Here is a 23,481-nt window from a genome sequence, read left to right as displayed (position 1 = left end):
AAGACAGCTTCCTGGTGAAGTTGGGCTGGGTGCCAAAGGTGGAGTCTGAATTCCAAGGTGTTGATGGGGAGACCCCGGGAACACATGGAATCAGGAGAGCACAGAATGACCCAGGGGTGTCCCCACTGGACCAGAGCAGTGGATACGAGAGGACCCTATTCAGCGAGTCACACTTCTGAAGGTTTTCAGAGAGCAACACTGTCCGCCAAGAAAACAAACAGCCAAGTGTGCAAACTCAAGCTCTCCACAAAACAAAAATATCTCTCAATGTATGTGCTATGGGCACAAATTCCCAACCCCCACTCAGCATGCAGCAGAGAGAAATAAACCAGCACAGAAGGCGTGAATCTTACTGGCCTTTGAAGCTTCAGTTAAATAGAAACTGTAGGTCATGCAAAGTGACACCCACCACTCTCAGAAGTGACACCTACTGCTCAAAGTTCTGATATAAAGAAACAATGACCACATCGGCCACTAGTTTAAGCGGCTGGAAATGCCTTCCTCATTCACGCTGGATTTGGTACAGGGGGCTGTTATTTAACAAATACAGATTGGAAGGCAAAGTCTTTTTTTTTTTTTTTTAATTTTTTTTTTTAAGATTTTATTTATTTATTTGACAGAGAGAGACACAGCGAGAGAGGGAACACAAGCAGGGGGAGTGGGAGAGGGAGAAGCAGGCTTCCCGCGGAGCAGGGAGCCCGATGCGGGGCTCGATCCCAGGACCCTGGGATCATGACCTGAGCCGAAGGCAGACGCTCAACGACTGAGCCACCCAGGTGCCCCAAGGCAAAGTCTTTTAAACATAAGGCTCAGAGCAGGGGGGAAGAAAATGCATGGACTTCTATAAGGAACGAGAACCCCTGTTTGTTGGGAAGGTCACCTCTGTCCAGAACCTTCTCCGTCTCCACCCTGCGACCAAGTCTGGTTCAGTTCCCACCCCCCTGTAGCCCCCCGACGTCAGCCAGTGAACACTGGTCCCTCCTTTTCCTCAGGGCTACAAGAGCTCCCCAGTGTTCGTCCATATTTGGTGGGGAGATAAAAGCACACGTCAGCCTTCATTGCTTTGAACTGGTTGCAGACGAGGAGTCTTATCTCCTCAAAAGATTTTGGAGGCTCTTGGAAAGCAGAACGCCTTCCACTTTACCTTTGCATTTCTCTGAGTGTTTGGCACGGTTCTGGGCACGCGGGAACTGGGTTCCCGAGGATAAAGGAATGCAGCTGAAAACCTGTCTCTCCTTAGCAGTTTGGCCCAGTGGTTCTCTTGATTTCAATCCCCCCTCAACCCTCCGCCCCCCCATCACGAAACACTCTGAGGGCTGCTTCTAGAAAAGCAACCGTCCAGAGAGTCTGAGGAATTTGGTTATAAATATATTTTAAAATTAACCTGCTGCCTGGGTGTCTGTATATATCTGTCTCTTACTCACACGCCTTATATTTTTAATCGCGAGCTTTTCAGTCATCCTCCTAAAATGAGGCTTTCTAACCCCCCAGCTGCTCCCCCCACATCTGCCCCCTCACAACCCCACTCAGACCCAAGCCAGCTGTGTGTCTGCTTAGCTAGAAAGAAAAAAAAAAAAAACCCTCAATAAAACCCCAAAACCTAGGCTCCAGGAGTCCTGGTTTCTCTGCTCTTGGCTGACTTTTCTGAGGGGCCCTGTCCTGTATCTCTCCCTCCTGCATTTCCGCCTGGGTGACGAGGCCAGTCGCAGAAATAGCTCTGCCTCAATTAACACCTTCTTCATCGGGGAAAGAAATAATTAGGACATCCCATATTGAGCAAACTTCACAAGCCCAGGAGAGAAGGAGTCAGGAGGAGCAAGAGAAAAGGAGCAAGAAAAAGGACATCTTGAATAAATGTTCCCTACTGAGTTTTCCTTCCCTCTGGGGTGGTCTGGGGCCAGGGCTCCACCATGTGGGGGTCATCAGAAGACGGTGGATAGGAAGCCACTCCCGGACAGAATCTTCTTCCCAGTGAGACAGGCCTAAAACCCCTTTCTTTTTTTTTTTTTAAAGATTTTTTTTTTAATTTTTTTTTTATTTGAGAGAGAATGAGATAGAGAGAGAGCATGAGAGGGGGGAGGGTCAGAGGGAGAAGCAGACTCCCCGCCAAGCAGGGAGCCCGATGCGGGACTCGATCCCAGAACTCCAGGATCATGACCTGAGCCGAAGGCAGTCGCTCAACCAACTGAGCCACCCAGGCGTCCCCTAAAACCCCTTTCATTTCTCACAGGCGATCCCCTTCAGCTTCACCATCCACTCTAGGTCCATCCCCTGAATTCATGGTTCCCTTGTCCCATGATTAGTGCTGCCAGCCCCCCATCTGCACCAAGATGGCCGGTGGTCCCAATACTGACATACAGGCTTCTGTCCTCATCCTGTTCCATTTGGTTCTTGGGCTCCAGAGAGCAAAGGAATTTGGGGAGCAGGAGATTTAACGGAAAATGTATCCGGAAGCTGCCGGGTCCCCTGAACGTGTGGATATTGGCGGACACCGCCCCGCCACACTGCTGATTCAGAGCTGAGTCCCACAAGTGAGCCTCCTGCCTTCCTGGCTTTTCTCTGCCTGTCCCCCCACCCATTTCTTGACCCAACCACTGAGGAGTTGCCATTCGCACAGGACCCTGCTTGCGCTAGGTTCTGACTGTTGGCACCATGCCTCCCAGCTGGGTGTCTTCAAGGCACATTCTGGGGGAGGCCAGGAGGACCACCCTTTCTATTCCTTTTCTCCAGGTAATGGGGACTGCCCCCCCAAAAGCAATCAGACCCCTTCCTTCCTGACCAGTCTGCCCCCTTTCTTCCTGCTTGAGAACACAGCACGGGATGCGGTCCCTGCAAGGTTACGAGGTGGAAGAGGCTGGCACCCTGTCCATATCCTGCTGTTTGCCAGGCCCCCCCAAACTCCCACCTGAAAACACCTTTCATGCCTGCTCCAGCCCAGCGTGCAGGTCAGCCAGCCGTGCCGGGGCATTAATGCCCACCCAGGGACAGTCCTTATCAGTGTCAGACAGAAGTTGGTGGATAACACCCTGGTTCCCTTGCCCCCTGACTGGGATGGCTCTGAGGAGCTGAGGACAGAGCCCCAGCTGCCCACAATGGTATCCTACTTGATAACACTACACCCCTTTACTAGATGTCTTCCTTCCCTGTCTCATGTCCCCACTCCCCTGCTGGCACTTCCTGGGATCACTTCCCAAATAAACCACTTACCCCTGGGACAGCTTCCGGGAGACCACAATGTAAGGCGCTAGAACAACGAAGACCCCAAGGGCTACCTCACCCCCAGCTTTGCCTGCAGCACTTTGGAAGGAAGTTCTCCCAGCTGCCAGGAGAAAGAAGCAAAGCCCTGCATATCCCTTCCAGGAGCTTGTCCCCAAGGGAGGAAGGTTGAAAACAAAACAAAACAAAACAAAACACATCATGCTGCTTGGACCTACCTGTCCCCTCTTCAAAGCAGGTGGTATGAAATTTTCCCATATAAAATTCTAACCCTATGATTGCAAAAATAAGGATTGCAAAAAATAGGAGGAGGCCGATCTGCAGCAGGGGGATCATTGCCTTCATGATCGACTTCAGGACGACTTGTAAACCTGAGAAGACACAGAGAGAGCCCCCATGGCTCTGTGAGCAAGCACCCCAAACCCTAGGAACCCAGAGTACACGCGAGGCTGGGGGTGGGGCAATGATGAGGGACCACACTCGCTGGTCATCATAAAATGGGAACAAGCCCTCCTAATATTTTAAGGCACTTCTTATTTTAAAATATTTTTAAAGTATTTGACATATGCTCTCATTTGATGACATTTTAGGCAAGGAAGGAGTGGAAATGGATTGCTTTCTAAGCCATATTCCTGGGTGTTGGGAAGCTTTTACCCAGACCAGGGTGACTTTTCCTAATTTTTCCCACCAAGAGGGGGCGTCTTTTCCTAATTCATGCAGAGGCACCAGCAAGGCTAGCTGTACCTCTGCACGGGGAAGACAGTCCATGTCCCAGTTCCAGTCCTGAGAAACCAGACATGACTTCACTGGCTTCTAACACAACCCCATGAAGTGGGCACCCGTGTAAAATTATCCCCATTTTGCAGAGCTGGGAAGCAAGTCTGAGAGAGGTGATTCATCCAAGGGCGTCAGAAATAACAGAGCTGGGACTTAAACCCAGGTCTGAGTGATGTCAAGTGGTATGTTTGTAGCCACTGTGCTACAAGGAAAGTGTATGGTTAAAATTAGGGTTCAAACAAAAAGCCTAAGGCCTTGCTTCTTGATTAGAAGAACTTCACACGGCTCATGATTAGCACCTCCTGATGGGTGGAAGCCACAGGGACCCGCAACGTATGGGTGATGCTAATGGAGGTGGTGTGGCGGAGTGGTTAAGGCTCTGGACACTGGTTGTGGTTAGTGCCTAGGCCAGGCCGGGTATCCTCCACCTCTGCTGTGCCCCCCTTCCAGCTGCTGCGGGTGTTGGCTGCTAATAGCTCCCAGCTGCCCCTCCTCTTTATACAACTGCCTTTGGTTATCAAGAGCTGCCTTAACCGAGCAGCCACTGTCTTCTCGGCATTCCCCACCCACCGCCCCCAATAAGTGACCAGAGAAGGATGAAAGGCCAGCAGTCCCTCTGCCTCAGGTTCGAGGATAACTCTGGTGCTACTCACACTCCAGAGCTCCCCACGGGATCAGGTTGAGACTACATCCTTGCTCGGCATCTTTCCCCATCCCATCCTGCTGCCCTCATTCTCTCTCTCCTGACGGCACTCTCCAGATAAAGCAGGGCCACCTAGGCACCTAGCTAAGTCTGCATCGAGGGGACCCGACCTAGTCATCTACTTACTAGCAATGTGACCTTCAGCAAGTCAGGTCACCATTCTGAATCTTGGTTTCTTCATCTGTAAATGGGGACTGGAATAGCACCTCCCTCTCATGATTAAATGAGAGAGCACATATCTGGCAAAGTACCACCAGAGGTGGTGAAATTTTTGTTAGTATTAGCTTGGGGATGACCCTTAATGCAATGCTGGCAGCTCCTGGAATCCTACGAACACCTAAGCAGAAGTGCCTTCTTTCTACCAAAAGACCTTGCTGGTGGTCGTCTGGGAGATCTCACTCTTTAAATCCAGATGGCAATGAACCTGACAAACGAAGCCAATGAGATGTAAAATGGAACTGATAATAGAACCTACATCACAGGCTTGTTGTGAGGACAAATGAATTTTTAAAATGGCAAATACTTAGAACAGTGCCTGGCACATAGTACGTGCTTTTAAAATTAGTAGTAGTAGTACTAACTGAGGCAGTGGGACAGAAGGTCGACCCTGTTTTGTTTTGGTTTTTGGCAGCACAACCTGCATCTGACCCTGAATATGGCAGCTGCACCTAAAGGGTGGGGCAGAAGCACCCTTGGAGGAGGAGAAAGCAAGCAGATGGGACGAGTATGGGCTCTGGAGCTCATCACTGTCAAGTTGTCAGAGCTCAGGTGCAGAATTTAACCTGTCTGAGCGTCAGCTTTTTCATTTGTAAAATGTGTTCAGTGGGTGATTGGGAAGACAAACTAAGATAATGCATGTAAAGTTCTCTCTACAGTGTCCAGTATGCAGCAGCTGCTCAGTAGATGGTCACAGTCACTGCCACCAGTGTTACTGGCCAGGCTCGGGGTCACACTTGCTAACACCTAGTCCTGCCGTTCTCAGCCACATGACCCTGCTCAAATTATTTAGCTGCTCTGAGCCTCAGTTTCCACATCTGTAAAATGGAGATATCAGCACTCTCTCCCAACATCACAGAATCGTGAGTACTGACTGAGATGTATCAGCATGGCTCCTGACAGACAGCAGGTGCTCAATAAACAGGTGCTGTGGTTATAGGTGAGGCTCCTGGCTTGCTTCCAGAAGCTCATGGAGACCTGCTACCAGGTTCCTGGGGGTCCCTTGGGAGCTTCCCCCCAAGAGAAGGCTGCCTTGGCACAAGCTGGGAAGCAAGCACTCAGGGGCCACTTCTGAGATGTTCTGCAGAGGGGAAACTGAGGACTCCCGGGACCCCTGAGCAGACCCCTTGCCAGGGTCGGAAACTCACGCACTTGGGATTCCAGACACCAGCTTGAGCGGCCTCAGCACTCGAACTGCCCTCAGCGTCCGTAGGTCAAACTCCGTCCCAACTGTCGCCAAGATGCTGGAAGAAAGAAGCCAGAGTGGAAAACAGAGGGTGGGTTTCAGGGTCAGAGGGGAATGGGATTTGATGTCGTTTATCGGCTAGGTGACCACAGGTGGGTGACTTTACTTTGCTGGCCTCAGTTTCGTCTTCCATGTTAACCGTACCTGCCTTATAGGATAAAAGGTGATTTATAATGACCCCAACAAGGTGTGTGGTTGATGGTGGTAATAAACACTGGATTGAGAGGAATAGAAGCGTCCTGTTGCACATGGTCAGGATGACGTTCAATATATTTCACAATGCACAATCGGAACGAATCGTGGGGAGGCCCAGGGGTCCTGGGGAGGGGCCAGGGAGAATGGCAGACCCTTTGGAGCTCAGCACCCTTTATCAACTGGCAGGAAAGTGGTTCAGTATTAGGAGCCCAGCCTGCATGGGGTTCAAATCCCAGCTCTGCCATTTCCCAGCTGGGTGACTTTGGACAAGCCAGGACACCTCTCTGTGCCTCAGTTTCCTCTTTTATAGAACAGGGATAATAATAGTACTGACATTGCCTCAAAGAGGTGTGAGGATTAAATGGACTGATACATGTGCTGTGATCAGCATGGTGCCCGGCACACAGGAAGTGTGCTAAGCTACTCGGAAATAAATGAAAATGAAAAAAACAAAAACAAAAACAAAACCACAGGAAACCAAACCAAACAATGAGTGTGGCTCTGCTGGTGTGCAGCTGAGGGAGTGTGAGGAGGCCGGTGTGGCTGGCTGGAGCCAAGCCAGCCAGGGTGACAGCAGGAGGAGGTGAGGGCAGGGTGGTGACGGGCAGATCGTGCAGGGCCCTGTGGGCCATGGTGTGGACTCTGGTTCCTTCTCCAAGTGACATGGGAGCCATGGAGGGTTCTGAGCACTGGAGGGTTGGGACATGACATGAATTACAAGAAGGCCCCCTAAGGGGCAAGGCCAGAAGCTGGGAGATGGCGGGGGAAGGGGCCACTGCACTTCCAGGTGAGCCGTGGCGGGTCTGGGTCAGGCTGCGCTGGACACAGGGGTAGCACTGAGATGAACGTGACCCCACCCTCAGGTGACCTCACAAGTGGGTGAGGTTCAAGCATGAATCCCTCTGGCCCCAGGCTGCAGGAGAATGAGGAGGACCTGAATACAGACAGGAGGGCTGGGGACAGCATCACCACGGAGCCCAAGTACGAGGAGGTAGCACAGCACAAAATCTCAGATCTAGAGTTAAACCCTGGCCCTGCATGTTCTCATTGTGTGGCCTTTGTCCTAACCTGTTCAAGCCTCAGAAATGCAGATAATCCGACCTCCCCCTGGCCCACTGCAATCCTAAACGGCACCTAAGATGTACTATTTTTCATCCTCCATCCTGGAAAGTTGAGAAGGAATTAGGAGGGGATGGAACAGGGTGGAGGGGGGTTGCTGGTGCAGGGAAGGCTTCTGTGGCCAAGAAAGCACCACAGAGACAGAAGCTTCGTTCAGGATATTGGTGGGGAGAAATGGGTGGGCTGGTGTTGGAGGCTGTGAACTGGAGGCTGAGGAAATGGGTCTTATCCTGTGGACAGTGGGAGTCATGTAAGGTTTCAGAGCAGGGGAGGGATGTGATTAGGGTTGGCGTGGTGAAGACAAGGCTGACAGCTGACAGGACAGATGGGCAGTGATGGAGGCAGAGCGAGGAGGGAGCGGTGAGAGCAGGCCAGCGTAATGAGGGCTGGAACTAGGACAAAGGCAGTGGGAGTACAAAGGAGGCCCCAATTTAAATATAGCTGCCATTGATTGCTGGGCATCAGGGAGCTTGCCTGGGCTCATCAAATCCTCCCTGCATCCCAGCAGTCGGCAGGATGAGTCCCATTTTCCAGAGGAAACTAGAGCCTGGAGAAGTTACTAATGCATGAAGGTCCACACCACTGAGCAAGAACTCAAAGCCAGGAACCCAGTTCTCCACCTCACATGGCTCGTTAGATGGGGTGGGGGCCATGGTGGGAAAGGCAGAAAGGAAGAATGGCTTCCTGGTTCTGAATTAGCCACTAAGTAATGGCCATTCATTCAATGAGGGTTTATTGAGCACCTACTATAGGTGCCTGAGGACACTGCCATGCACAGAGAGACAATGGGAAAACATATGATATGCCAGATGGTGGGAAATGCTATGGAGAACAATATGGCAGCCACCAGGGCTTCCCATGGAAAGATTGAGCGTGGTGGGATGGGAGCAAGAGGACTCAAAGATGCTTGCAAGGTTTTGGCCTGAGCTACCTGAAGGATGGAGTCACTGTAAATTGAGACAGGAAAGGGGTAGGTTTGGAGGAAGGTCAAGACTGGGCTGTGGACACGTTGAGTTTGAGATGCCAGTTTTCTGTGACTCCCTTGTTAAAACCTTCCATTGGCTTCCATCAGACTTAGAATAAAATCCAAACTCTACCATGACCACAAGACTCCCACTGACTGCCCTGTCCTACCACATATTGGCCACACTGATCTTCTGTTCCTCCAACAGGAAAAGCTCCTTCCCAACATGGGAATGTTATATTGGCCGTTCCTTCTACTGCAAATGCTCGTCCCCTCAACTCTCTCCCTCTTTGCCTTGATGGCCCTCTTCAAATCCTTCAGAGCTCACATTTTGCCTTCTCAAAGAGGATGTCCCTGGCCCCTCTAGCTAAGGAGATCCTTCACTCTCCAGAATTATATTGCTTATTAAGCTGTATTTATTATTCACCTCTTCTTCTAGAATGTGAGCACCATGAAGACAAAGATTTTTTTTTTTTGTAGTACCTCTAGCACCTTTTATGGTCTAGCAGGTACTCAATAAAAATCTGGTAAGTGAGAAAAGAGTAGTGGAAAACAGGGTTATGGTAGACCAGATATCCTAGGGTAGATAGGTCAAATGAAAAAAGCCAAGGGCCTCCAGTGGAATGTTGGGGAAGAGCAACATTTTAAGAGACAATGTGTTGAGGAAGGAGCTTGGTGGAAAAGAGGAAGTCACGGAGCTGGGAGGAGACCCGGCAGAGAGGGTCATTCCTGGAGGTCAAGTTCAAAAGTGTTTTGAGAAAGGCGAGGCCACTGGTCTCCAGGGCAGCCCATGGATGAGTTAGGTGCAAAGGATGAGCAGCATCAGGTCACAGGGAGTCTTGCTGTGGCTGATGGCTGTAGAGAACAAGAGAAGATGAACCAGAAACAAGAGACTGGATATGAGAAAGGAGGATTTTCAGGGTGGGAGACACTAAATATGTTTACATGTCCAGAGAGAGAGGTCGATAATGTATCCCTTTGCCTTTAGAGCTCAGCTGCCTGATATGGTAACCACTAGTCACACACAGCTATTTAAATATACCCTTAATTTAATTTAAGTTAAATCAGACGTTTAGTTCCTCAGTCGCACTAGTTGCACTTACATGTAGCTGTTTAAATATATACTTAAATTAAATTAAATTAAATTAGACATTCAGTCCCTCTGTTGCATTAGACGTATTTCAAGTGCTCCACAGCCACATGTGGACAGTTGATTTCCATCATTGTATAAAGTTCCACTGGATGGCACTGCTCCTGCATGTCCACCCCACCAGGGCAGGAATTTTCATGCTTTGTTCACAGCTGTATCCCCGGTACCTAAAACTGTGCCTGGCATACAGTAGGTGCTCAATAAATGCTTGTTGAATAAATAATAAGGAAGTGGGACATAGGAAAGCCTAGCAATAACTAATAGAGTATATTCTAGAAGAGATGGAAGGCTGGGTAGGAGACAAGACTTGCCTTAAACTAGGAAAAGAATCACGGAAGATACTGATGGTTGTTTATCTAATAGGCAGTCCTACCCCCTCCCTTGCCAGTGGAGTCCGTCTTCCATCAAAGAGTCAGAAAATGCCCAATAGTCTCTTTTCCCCAGGATTCCTTTCAATGGGAGCACTGGTCACATGACTGGGTCATGTGCCTAACAGGACCTGAGTGAAAGCCTGCTGGGAGCTTCTGGGGAAGAGTTTCCCTCCCTCAAGAAGAGTAACATGGCAGGAGACATTCCCTCCTCTTCTTTGGCCTGACAAAGACTTTTGTGTAGACATCCTGGAGCAAGGTGGCCATCTTGGGACCATGAGTGGTAATGGTTACCAGGAAAGTCCTTACACTGGAGATGAAAGAGTGGAAAGATGGGAAGGATTCCTTGGGGACATCACTAAGCTGTGAAGCCAATCCTGCAACCAACCACCCGGCCTCCAGACTTCTTGTAATGTGGATAACAAACGTCCTTTCTAGTGGATAAGAACCAGGCAGCTTAGGTTCAAATCCCCATTCCTCCAATCACTAGCTGTGTGACCCTCAGTTTCCTGAACAGTAAAATGGTGATGACAGTCTTACTTACCCCGATAGGTGTGGGGGTTTATGCAAGATGCTTGGAACTGTGCTTGGAATTTAGTAAGTCCTCCATAAATGTTTGCTCTTTTCTTCACCATCATCATTTTTATTCTTTTTTTTTTTTTTAAGATTTTATTTATTTATTTGAGACAGAATGAGAGAGAGAGAGAGCTCATGAGAGGGGGGAGGGTCAGAGGGAGAAGCAGGCTCCCCGCCGAGCAGGGAGCCCGATGCGGGACTTGATCCAGGGACTCCAGGATCATGACCTGAGCTGAAGGCAGTTGCTTAACCAACTGAGCCACCCAGGCGCCCCCATCATCATTTTTATTCTTGTGTTACTTGTGGCCAAGTTATACCAGAACCCACTGATAAAGGCAAGTCGTTGAGTTTTTTCCTTTGTCAGGTGGTATGCTTGTTGCTTTACATACTGAGATCCCATTTTACGCCCCAGTTATCTTTACCAGGTGAGTGTTCTACTCTCATTTTATTGACAGGGAAACTGAGACCCAGGGCGTAGCTACTTGTCCACAGTCACACAGCTAACATGTGGTGCCTGGCTCCTGAGTCTGGCTGTGCTACCTCCACCTCGTTGCCCCTGGTTAACTCCACCACCCCACTTACCCTCTCCCTGGACTTCAGCCAAGCTCATTCCTCCACTACCCCGAGTATAGAAAGGAGCTAGATTTTTCTCTGCTGGCTGGAAGTCAGGATGTCAATAAATATTTGTGGAGGAGCAACTACTATGTGCCAGGTGGGTAAGGAGGGAAACATGTGCAAAGGCCCTGGAGCTGGAGAGACCTCATGGTAAAAGGTGAGATTACTGGCTGAGAAGGAGGGGCGGAGGACAGGAGAATGACAAGGAGGTATCAGTTCAGTCAGAAAGCAGGAGAGAGAATGGGGGCTGCTCTGGATCCCCGACCTCAGGTTAGAAGAAGCACCTGCCAAAATTGACAGGGTCAAATCTTCCTGAGATGGGTACTTAGAAGCATAACTGCTTCTCATGCAGTCTATATTCTTGCCATTCATAGACTGTGTAAATCCTCTTCAAGTTTATTTTTATATCACTTGGCTTTTACCTCCTCTTGGGGAAAGTATTTCTAAAATTCCTTTTAAAAAATCTTCAAACTGGGAGAGTCAAGTCAATTGCTCTCCTCAGTTCATGGCATCTTTCCACCTTTGGTCTGTGCAATGCTCCTCTCTGTTCGTTCATTCATTCATTCATTCATTCATTCCCTCTTATCCCCAAACCCTACTTTCATTTGTCTCCCCCGAGAGACAACCAATATAATGTTTAATTTGGTCTTATTGGAGTGCATTCTTGCAAAACATGTGCTTTATTTTGAGTGCTTATATTTTTAACTTACATTGACGGCACGAAGTTAAAGCATATTCTGTTGTTTCCTGTTTTCACCCAGAACCATGTTTTTAAGCCCTATCCTGGGTGGTCTATTGGATGTGCTATCTGGAGCTTTCACTGGGCCTGGGGCTCTCCATAGGTGCATCCGCCACATCCCCGTTCTCCAGGGATGGACCCCAGGCAGCCTCCAGCTCCCCCCAGATGGTGCTGTAGTGAACATCCTTGTACCGCCCCTACAGACCCGGCAAAAATCTCCCTGGGGTGGGTGCCTGGGAGCATAACTGCTGGTGAGTCTGACTTAACCCAACTTAGCACAGCTGATGACCTTCCACATGGCCCCCCCAGGCCACAGGCCCAGGAGTCGGGCAGGAGCTTCCTCTGTCCTCACATTCTGCTGACCCTTGGCTTATCCATGGTGCTGATTCTTCCCACTATGAGAGGCATACAGAAACACTTGCTGTTTTAATTTTCATCTTTCTGATTACAAATGATTTTAAGTACCACGTCATATACTGATTAGCTTTTCAGACTTCTCTTCCCTAATCTCCCTGATCACAGTTTTTGCCTGTTTTCCTATTGGGGTTGTGTGTTATTCTTGTTGACTTGCAGACATTGCCTTGTATAGTCTTAATCAGTGCTGCCCAATATGGCAGCCATTGGCCACATGCAGCTATGGACACTGGAAATGTGGCTGGTGGGTGTGAGGAGCTGAATTTTAAATTGTATTTACTTTTAATTCATTTACATTGAAAACAGTCGCATGTGGCTAAGGGGTAACATAATAGCAGTAAAATATTAATCTCTGGTCAGTTATTTTTCCACCATCCTAGGCACTATTTACAAATCCTACTTTAGTTTTTCCCATGCACTATTCTACAGGATTTATAAATATTACAAATATCAACTTGCTTATAACTTCTAACAACCCCGCAGGTAGATACTATTCTTTCCATTCTACTGATGAGGAAACGGAGGCACAGAGAGGTTGAGTAAATTGCCTGTGGATTCACAGGAAATGGGAAAGGAGGATTGGGATGCGGGCAGTTTGGTTCCTGTCCCCATGATGTTTTTATTCGAACAGAACATTAGTTTTCATCTAATCCATTATTAGTAGTATTATTTTGCCTTAGAGTTTATGCTTTTAAAATCCTGTTTAGGGCGCCTGGGTGGCTCAGATGGTTAAGCGTCTGCCTTCAGCTCAGGTCATGATCCCAGGGTCCTGGGATCGAGTCCCGCATCAGGCTCTCTGCTCCTTGGGGGCCTGCTTCTCCCTCTGCCTCTCTCTCTCTCTGTCTCTCATGAATAAATAAATAAAATCTTAAAAAAAAAAAATCCTGTTTAAGAAGTCTTTCCCCTACTCTGGGCCACACAGATATTCTCCTGTGTTTTCTCCTATGAAGGGGAAGTTCTTTTTTTTTTTTTTTAAAGATTTTATTTATTTATTTGACAGAGAGAGACATAGTGAGAGAGGGAACACAAGCAGGGGGAGTGGGAAAGGGAGAAGCAGGCTTCCCGCCGAGCTGGGAGCCCGATGCGGGGCTCGATCCCAGGACTCTGGGATCATGGCAGAAGCTTAACGACTGAGCCACCCAGGTGCCCCTGAAGGGGAAGTTCTGACCACTGACGCGAGGTCCTCTCGAGCACCTTAACCTCTGCACAGAGCCGTTCTTCCACTTTTTTAAAGTAGAGGATTACACAAAAGGACACGTTTCTATTTTCGGTGATTCCTGAAGCTCTCTTAAACCGCACTGTTTTCTTAAATAAAAAGCAGGAACACACGTAAAAATCCCAGAAGGAGCGAGGTAAGTGATTCTAGAAAAGATGGGCCCTCCAGAGGTGTGAGTTTGCTGGGGAGAAGGGGATGGCGGCTGAGCCGAGACAAGCGGGTTCGGAGGATCGGTAGGTTGCCGGCCTGCTGAAGGGCACCGTCGCAATTGCTCGCTGATCGCAAGGCTGGAGGAGGGAGTAGAAGGGAAACCTGTCCCTGAGACACTGGAATGAGAGCGGGGAAGATAACGTGATGACTCAAGGGGGCCAAGTGTCTTCCACATGGAGGGGATCTGTCCAAGTTTGCAAGCAAAGTGTACCAAGTCAGTGTGGAAGGAGAGCCTGAAGGTCCAAATGAGACATCTGATGGAGTAAAGCTCTCGAGGAAATGGACGAGTATGTTTTCAATTTAATTCCCAGACATTTACTGAGCATCTCCTGAGGGAGAGGCACTCCCAGATCAAAATGAAAACAAAAGCTCAATTCTCGCCTGCAGCTGGTGGGAGCTGAGACCAGTCCCACCACTGCACAGAACTGTAAGGGCAGTTTCCACCAGAGCTAAACGGACTCCTCCCGATGACCCAGAAACCCCAGTCCTGGGAACACCTCCCGCCAAAGACAAGCATGAGAGCGTCAACAGTTCTCCGTAATAGCTGCAAAGTGCAGAGCACCCAAATGCCTATCACCCGTGCAGAACATGCAGCCATGACTTTGAACTCTGCGCAGCTCTGGCAACAACACGGGTGGATCTCACACACACAACAGCAAGGGAAGGAAGCCAACAAGAGTGTGCCATGTGATCCCATGTATTTACAATTCAAAAATAAGCGGGACTAATCCATGCTGTCCTATGTCAGGGTGACTGGTGACTGGAGGGGAATGAGAGGGTTTCTGGAGGTTGGGGATATTCTGTTGCTTGATTTGGGTGCTGGTTATATGAGTGTGTTTAGTTTTGGAAAATCACTCAAGCTGTACCTGTAATATGTGCTTTTCTGCGTGTATGTTCTACTTCACTATAAAGTTGAAAAAGCAGAATCAGAAGGAAGGTAACATTTACAGAGGCTTGCTGAGGGCCAGGCAGCATGCATTGTTTTAATCAATCCCGTGACGGCCCTATGAAGTGGGGCCTGTCATTCCTTCTACTTTCCAGATCAGAGAGGTTGAGTCACTGCTCCAAGACCACACATCTGGTACATGGCTAAGCTGGGTTTTGGTCCCACCTCCCATACATTTCTAATTACTCTGCAACACTCCCCAGGCTTGGAAAAGTAGAGGCCATGGATTTCTCTAAGAAAGAGGAGAAAGGAAAAAAAAAAGATGATGATCCTGAGGAAATTGAAAGGAAGGGAGTTCATGAAAGTTGGCAAGATCTCAAGGAATCAGGGGAAGATTGGAACCAGATGTGGGGTGAATTTAATAAGGCAGTGACTAAAGATGAAGACATGTTGAGGGATATTGAAGAGGAAAGAAAGGAACCCTTCTCACTGGTTCTCTCGAGACCATTCTGACCTCAGTAATCATTTCCCAACATGGCAACAGCTAACACCTTATATAGTCCTACTTCTCCATAGCCCCATTCATGGGCATTGTCATCATGGCAGGTGGGCTGACACCCATTTTGATGATGAGCAAACTGAGGTTCTAAGAGGCCAAGAGCCTTGTCTGAGATCATACACCACTAAGTGTCAGAGCTGACCTTGAACTGAAGCTTTCTGACTCTGCCTCATGGGGTAAGCCTCCAGCCCGGCAAGCAGCTCACTCAACCTCCCTGCTTCTCCCTCTGCTCCTTTATTCAGAGAACCTCCTCCCCATGGATCCACAGCTCTGCCTGCCTTCAGAACTGCCTCCTTCACTGCCCAGCCTCACCCCTGACTTCTTTCTCTTCCATCCCATAACCTGCAGGGGCTCAGGGTACATCGGAGCCTTGCCACGATGGTGGAAATGTTTTATGCTGAGCTGTCCAATATGGCAGCCAACAGCCACGTGTGGCTAGTGAGCACTTAAAAGGTGGCTGAGCAACTGAATTTTTTCATTTGAGCTCATTTTAATTGATTTACATTTATATTTTGTACCATAGCTACATATGGCTGGTGGCTACTGTGCTGTACTGTGCAGCTTTGGAGCTGCTTTATAGAGTAGATCACATACACAAGCGTACGCAGTCGGTCACACACTGGTGTGTGCTTATTATTCCGTTTGCCCCCCACGTCCATTCTCCAGCTTGCACTGTGCCCTGTAAGGCTGACCCCATGTGGACTACATCTCCCAGAATGCTTTGCTCTGGTTCCTGGTTGGGTTTGGCCAATGGGAGGCACCAGCAGAAGGTGAAGGAGAGAGGTTGGAATATTGCTTCCACCCTCTCCCTAGTTCTGAGCCTAGTCCTTCCTGTGTGGCCCTGCCTCAGCTGAGTTCCAAAAGTGTTGGGATAGCAATGGCTTCCCTCATGGGATCTCAACATTCTTTACTTGTTTCCTTTACCTGCCCCCACCTCTTTAAGGAGTTTCTTCATGACTACTCTTCATTTGAAACCATCTGGTGGGTGAATTCTGTTTCCCGTGGAGACCTTGACCAATAAAATGTGGGAAGAATGGATGATCCACGCAGACTGCCCATCTGAGTGTTCTGAAATCCCCCAATTTCTGAGACAAAGGTTTCTGGAGAAGCAAGACTTGAATCTAGGTCTCCTAACCTCAAGGCACAGGGATACTCTGTTGCCTTTTCCAAGTAAGTCTTCAAGTTGGGGGAAAGACATTTCATCAGGTTCTTGCCTCACCCCACTGCAAAGCAAGAGCAATTCCTCACCGTGGGAAGCCCAAGAAACAGAGGAAGTAGAAGAAGATAGGAGTGTCTGAAAGCTGTCCTAAGGTAGGACTTCTCAGGGGAAGATCCAGGAAGATGTGGAGCTCAGTTCCCATTGTTCTCAGTCTCTCTTCTTCCCAGGCACTCAGCTGGACTTCATAGCGCAGCCTTGCTGGTAGACGTGGTTCCGTGACTAAGTTCTGGCCAGTGAAAGGAGAGTAGAAGCCATGTGGACTACTTCTAGGCCTGGTCCAGAAACATGTCCTGGGTGTCCACCTCCATTCTTTTCCCTTCTGTGGCTTCATGCCAAGGAGCACAGAGACCTTGGAAGCCCCGTGTTGAAGATGAGGAGCCACAATATGGAAGGAGCCCGGGTTTCTTCCTCCCTGCTTGGAGGAGAGCTGCCCACTGTTTACGAATATGTATTTTGGACTTTGTGTGCAAGAACTAACTTCTATTGTGTTTGAGCTCTTATACATCTTGGGAGTTCTTTGTGACAGCAGCAAGCACTTATCTAATACACGTATTAGTATCTTAACTTATCTAATACACAGTGACTAATACACTTGTGCAGCTAAAATGTCAGCCCCATGAGGCCACAGATCTGTTTCTTGTTCCCTGCTGGACCCCTTAGTACATGGTAGGCCTCAATAAGTAAGTATTTGGTGACTGAGCTGTCAGCTTCAGTTTTTTTCAGCTGAGTGGAAGGCAGAAGAGTAGAGCAGATGTGAACTCTGGCTCTCAGGTGGAAAGGGGCTGGGTTTGTATCCTGACCAATTATTTACTGTCTACTTTGGGAAAATTCCCAAGCCTCAGTTTCCTCATAGGGAGGAGAGAGAATTATATAAAAGCTTTTTGTCTTTGTGGACAGTGGGAGGATTCAATGTGACCATTCATGAAAAGTGCTGAGCACACCGCCTGATGCATAGTAAGCCCTCAGGAAGTAGTGGTCACGATGATTTGGACATTTGTTGTTCTCTGGGCAAACCAAACTCTGAAACTGTCACTCCTATCAGTTCTGACAAATTTCAGGCCCCGAGGTATGGGTGGGGGAGGGGAGAGGCAGGGCTAGAGCCTGGGATTATAGCCAAAGACCAACACAGGAAATGCTATTCTACTCCCATGATCCTTCTGCTGTCCCAGGAGGTCTTGAGACTCCATTTCTTATCCTGACCTCAGACTAACTCTGTGGGAATTAGACCCGCTGCTTCAGGGCTTGGAGAAGCTGCCTCTGGATCAGGGGGCCCCACTGGGGACCCAGAACTTGGAGAACCTGGAGGAGTCCTCGGGATTAATGGAGGAAACGAGCCATAGTTTAATTCAGGGCATCCTACATTTCGGGGGTATTCTTTTTATTACAACCAGCCTGGAGGTATGGGTGATTGGACACATGCCTTAGGCTGATCAGATTTTTCTCCCGCATTAATTAAAATGTGAATCACAGCTGAGTCACTGAAGAAAGAAAACGGTCAATGAACAATTCTGACTTCCTCCCTCCTTCCTTGCTCAGAGAGATGAGTCAGCAGAAGTCCGGATCCAAAAGTGAGAAGGGAAAAAAGTAGAAGTGATGCAGGGCTTGGGGGAAGCAGGAGCAGAGCAGACCTGAATCACTTCATTCTTTGTCTTAGCAGAAAACAAGTCCTCAAGTTCCCGTTCCAAGGCATCGGCCAAACCCCCTACTGAGCACGCCTCTATTTCTTGTTTTACACAGACTCATGGCACCCTGAGTTCTACACAAGCCCCAGCAATCTCCTTCCTTACTTCCTTCAGGCAAAGGCAGGTTCCTCATCATGCCAGAACCCACCTCGAGTCTCCATCCTTCCACTTCATTTTTCCCACAAAGCCCCAAGCTCCCTTGTGAATTCACACACCATGATCACGTTTCCCAAGCTAATGGAAGAGTGGGGAGCCATGTTGCCTCTGGTCAATGGGGAAGGGTCAGTGGGAGCAAATGGAAGATTCCAGAAGTGGGGGCCCCTCAGGATCAGGGTGGCTATGGAGCTTACTAGCTGAAAGCATGGCACCTGGAGCCAGGCTGGGTCTGAATCCTGGCTCTGCGCAGCCCTGGGAGAGTTAGTCTGTCTTTCTGAGCTTCAGTTTCCTCCTCCATGAAATGGGGATAGTAAAAGCACCTACTCGCGACGGTGTGGTGAAGATGAAGTAAGTACCCACTACAAATTAGCAGTGATAATATTCATCACAAAAACGTAGTCCAGGAATTCCTGCCTTACCTCTAAGGTTGCAGGCTGCACAGCACCTGAAGCACATACTCAAGCAGGGATGTGTTGTGTGTGCACACGTGAAATTTCCTCCGCAAAACAGCCCGATAGCACATAACATCCCACACTTCACTTTTGACTTCTGCATCACGAATTTTCAGGAGGATTATTTTTATTTTCAAATTCTCAAGGGGTTTCACCAATCACCCCTGTCTTGATCCTTTGATATTCAAACCATTCTCTTTTACAGAGCTTGTGGAGTCTTTGTCCTTGTCAATTTTTAACCATCCACGATGGATGAACACCGTCCAGGTCCTGTCTGTTTCTGTCTTGGGGTGTGATTTCACAGTTTGCCACTACTGACTTTATGAAACCCTACATTTTTTTTTTGCAAGGTTGGCAATTTCAAAGTCAGTCTGCCTTGAACTTGCACTACATTGCAGGATAATATTTAACGATCTAAAACAGCAGTTCTCAACCAGGGGTAATTTCATCTCCCAGGGGACATATGGAAATGTCTGGAGACATTTTTGATTATCATGATGGGGTAGGGGTGGTGCTACAGGCATGTAGTGGGTGGTGGACAAGGATGCTGCTACGCATCCTACAATGCACAGAACACAAAGAATGATCTGGTCCCAAATGTCAAAAGTGCTGTGGCTGAGAAACTCTGATCTAGAACCTGATTAACAAGGATGTGGACCCAGTGGACCATGGTTGCCCTGGGGTGAGATATTTTGAGTCAGAACTCATTTTTACAAGTGGCCAATTTCTTAGTCACCAAAAAGTGGATTGTGTCTTTTGGGCCCTCAGCCTCCTTGTAACTATAATAAATTTATGCTAAGCTTGAGGCTCTGTAGCCAGACTGCCTGGATTCCAATTCCAACTCTGCCACTTCCTAGCTATGTGATCTTGGGCAAGTTACGTAACTATTCTGGGCTTCAGTTTTATCACCTGTAAGTGTGGCTAATAATAGTGCCCACTGAATAGGGTTGTTGCATGAAATGAGTTGATACGTGCAAAATACTTAGAACAGTGCCTGGTACATAGAGATTTCGAGGGTGGGTGGGAAGTGGCCTGAATTCCTGGTACAAACATGGTGCAAGCATGGAGTGCTGAGTGAAGATTCACATTCTCCTTCCATGGGGTGTCTGGGAAATGGCTGCCAGGTCAGGAAATACATCTCCTAGTCTCCCTTGCATCTAGGTGGGGCCATGTGACTAAATTCTGGCCAGTGGTCAGAAGGGAGGTTCATCACTTCCTGGCCAAGCCCACAAATACCTCTCACTCCACTCTCCTTTTCCACCAACCTGCTGGCTGGGAGCCGACTCTTAGAGCAACACTGGAAATTACATGTTGAAAAAGGCAGAGCCTCAATCACCCGGGATCCCTGAGTGACTGTGTGGAGCACAGCCATACTTTCTCACCTACCCCTCCACCCTATCCCAACCCTCGCCAGCTGCACTCTAGAAGTTTATTTTTCTTATTTTCTTAATCTGGAGGCTTTTGGTTTTATCTGTTATAGCAGCTGGTGTTAACTAACACAGTCTCTTCCCTCAGCATGGCTCTTGTTCTCCTTGCGAGCAAATATCGTCATCTCCTCACCATCTGACCAGCTTCAAGATGACTCTGAATCCTTTATTTCATAGCTTCCCCATGATCTGGCAGATAGGCAGGGGAGAAAGCCCCTTCTCCCAATGGGGGTGGGGAAGGGGGTGGGTTCCCCAGGCGAGGATCTTAATAAAGATCTGTGAGATGCAGGAACAAGAAGGAGCCCAAGGGACCTGGCTCCTTAGCCAAGTTTTGGATCTCAGGCCAATTAAAAGGGGTAAGTGAGGGGGTGCCTGGGTGGCTCAGTTGGTTGAGTGTCTGACTCTTGGTTTCAGCTCAGGTCATGATCTCAGGGTCATGAGATTAAGCCCTGCATCAGGCTCTGTGCTCAGCATGGAGTCTGCTAAAGATTGATTCTCTCCTTCTCTCTCGGCACCTACCCCCACTTGCACAAGCACGTGCTCTCTAAATAAACAAACAAACAAACAAGGGAATGAGTGAGACTTGCCCCACATTAAATTCAAACGCATATTCGTGCCTCCAAATGGTAGTAATATGAACCAACACCTCAGTCTGCTCAAATGTCACCTTCCCAGTAATGCCTACTCTGACCACCCCATTGAATTCAGCATCCTGTACCCCCCACCCAACACTGCCAACCTCCTTACCCAACTGTACCATTTTCCCATGGCACCCTTCACCTAACACCGTTATTGTTTGTGACACCCACCCTGCTAGATCATAAGGTCACAGGTCTCCCCATCACCTAGAACAGTGCCTGGCACAAAGTAGCTGCTCAGTAAATCAATGGATAGGTAAACAGAGAGGGAGGGACTGATTTGAGTCAAGTGCTTGCTCTGTGCTCAGAAAGCCCTAAAAACTTTCTGTGTATAAACCCACCTGAGTACTCACAGCAGTTCAGCAAAGTGGAGACTATAATTACCCCCCTCTTTACAGATAAAACAGTAAGTTCAGAGAAGGCACTCAGGCAGGAAGTGGGAGAGCCAGGATTTGAACCCAGGCCATCTGTCCCTGGGTCTAGGTCTTCTGGAATTTGTTTTGTTCAAGCCCATATCATAGAGTCGACATATCCTGGACAAGCGTAAGGGGATCCTAAAGCAAAGCTGTTCATTTAGCCTGAAAAATATACACCGTGTTGTACATGGTGTGTGAACATGGCCAGGCCCACAGAATTATGACTGATGACTTATAAGGGTGGGGAGGTACATGTTATCAATCCTGGCCCCTTCACTCACCGGCTGTGTGATCTTGGGGTGGAGGGTTTAACTTAACCTCTCCGTGCCCCAGTCTTATCATCTACAAAATGGGTTGTTGGGAGGATGAAATATATTGATATTTGCAAAGTGCTCAGAACAGCTTCAGAGGCACACACATATGCACACACACACACACGGTAAGGCTCACAGTAAGTACTATATAAGTGTCTGTGAAAGAAATAATTATCACAGTTCCTGCCTAAAGCTCAGGAGAATGAGCAGGCTACCTGAGGGCAGAGCAGAGCCCTGCACCAGATCCAGGCTCATTGCCACCTGCGGAAACGTGTGTTGGGTTCTAAAGGGCTGGCAGTGGCCTTCCGATGACTCCTGCTAATTTTGAGGACAAGCTCCTCGGTGCTGAAATGATGGTACCAGGCGTGTGCTCCCAGGCCTTGCATCAGGAAGATGTCCTCTCTCAAGGAAGCTGAAAGCAGAAAGGTGCCCAGCCTGCCTCAAACAGGACAGGAAATGGCCCAGAGCAAAGCAGAGGTGGTCAGGTGGAGAAAGCACGAGAGCTCTACCCTGCCTGTCCTCCACCTGCCTGGCACGAGGATCTAATGTTGGCTTCAATATATGCAAGCCCAGGGGCGCCTGGGTAGCTCAGCCGTTAAGTGTCTGCCTTCGGCTCAGGTCATGATCCCAGAGTCCTGGGATCGAGCCCCGCGTCGGGCTCCCTGCTCCACGGGAAGCCTGCGTCTCCCTCTCCCACTCCCCCTGCTTGTGTTCCCTCTCTCACTGTGTCTCTCTCTGTCAAATAAATAAATAAAATCTTTAAAAAAAAATATCATGCAAGCCCAGTGATCTTTCCAATCTGCAAAGCACGTGTAGCTCTAAAGTGCTTTCCAGAGATGAGCTAACGGTAGTACCCAGGGGCAGATCGCTGATGCCAAATGTGGCCACCCTGAGGGGACATGTGTAGAATTCCATTCGAGAAAACTGACGACATGGCAGGGCAGGGAGAGAGAGGCCCTTAGTAGCAGTGATGATGATGGAGGTGATCTGAAGGCATTATTATTGCTGTCATGAACAGTCTCTAATATTTATTGAACACTTACAAGGAGCTGGGCCCTCTTCTAAGAGCTTCACATGGATTATATCAGTTAATTCTCTTCAGAACTGTAGGAAGGAGGAGTATTATTATCCCCACTGAACAGATGAAGCAAATGAGGCCCAGAGAGGTTCGGGAGCCTGCCTCAAGTTACACAGCTTGCAAGAGAGGGAGCTGGAAACATAGCATCCTCATCATCCTCACTGTTATAATGATGTTCTATGTATTTTACAACATTTGCAACCCCCTGAGGCTACTACCAGGCCCATTTTATAGGTAAGGAAACTGAGGCACAGAAGGGCTGGCTGACTTGGCCAAGGTCACACAGGCAGGAGGTAGCAGAGTCAGGATTCATCTGCACGGTCTTCCTCTCTCACTGCCCACACCAGCACCCCTGGGCGGATGTCTTCTACAAGATAGCTTTACAAAAAAGCTTTACAAAAAAAAAAACCCTTATATTAGTTCAGGACTGCTTCAGTTCAGGGTTTGAGCAGGACAAGAGGCTGATACACTCCATATCCACCGTCTGACCTCCAAGTGGGACTGTTCAACTTGGCCACATCCAGTCGGTCCCTTGATATGTGCTGGGCAGAGAGGGTGGTAGACAACCCTGCATCTAGGCAGGGGGACCCCTTCACATACACCTGCATTCTGGCCATCACGGTGCAACCAGGGTAAACCTTCTAAATAAAGATCTGATCATATCCACCCCTTGTCTGAATCCTTCCATGGCTCCCTTGTGCCTTTAGATTCAAGTCTCAACCCCTCAAAACATGGCCTGGTCCCCACTGACCTCCTGCAGATTCTTCTTTTGCCGCTCTCCTCTTCCAGCATGCACGCACACACACACACACTCATAGGCACGCATGCACGCACACACACACACAGCTCCGGTCACATTCTGTTTTTTTCTGCCTAAGTTCTGCATCCAGACTGCCTAATTTTCAATCTCGGCTCTGCCACTTGGGTGAG

The 23,481-nt window shown here is 48.7% G+C and overlaps 1 protein-coding gene across 1 annotated transcript in view; it reads right to left on the bottom strand.

The window, feature by feature from the left end:
- Positions 1-23,481, bottom strand: part of CACNA1A (calcium voltage-gated channel subunit alpha1 A) — a 287,170-nt gene that overhangs the window by 112,645 nt on the left and 151,044 nt on the right. Inside the window, 2 exon segments of the mRNA XM_064569987.1 lie at positions 3,435-3,587; positions 6,065-6,156. Of these exon segments, the coding sequence (XP_064426057.1) occupies positions 3,435-3,587; positions 6,065-6,156 (245 nt within the window).

The sequence above is a fragment of the Mirounga angustirostris genome, unplaced genomic scaffold (assembly GCF_029215605.1).
Source record: "Mirounga angustirostris isolate CCGP_5_RB_7025 unplaced genomic scaffold, mMirAng1.0.hap1 SCAF_1, whole genome shotgun sequence".
Lineage (NCBI taxonomy): Eukaryota > Metazoa > Chordata > Mammalia > Carnivora > Phocidae > Mirounga > Mirounga angustirostris.
Note: the sequence above shows the minus strand (reverse complement) of the source record. Positions and strands in the feature narration are given on the sequence as shown.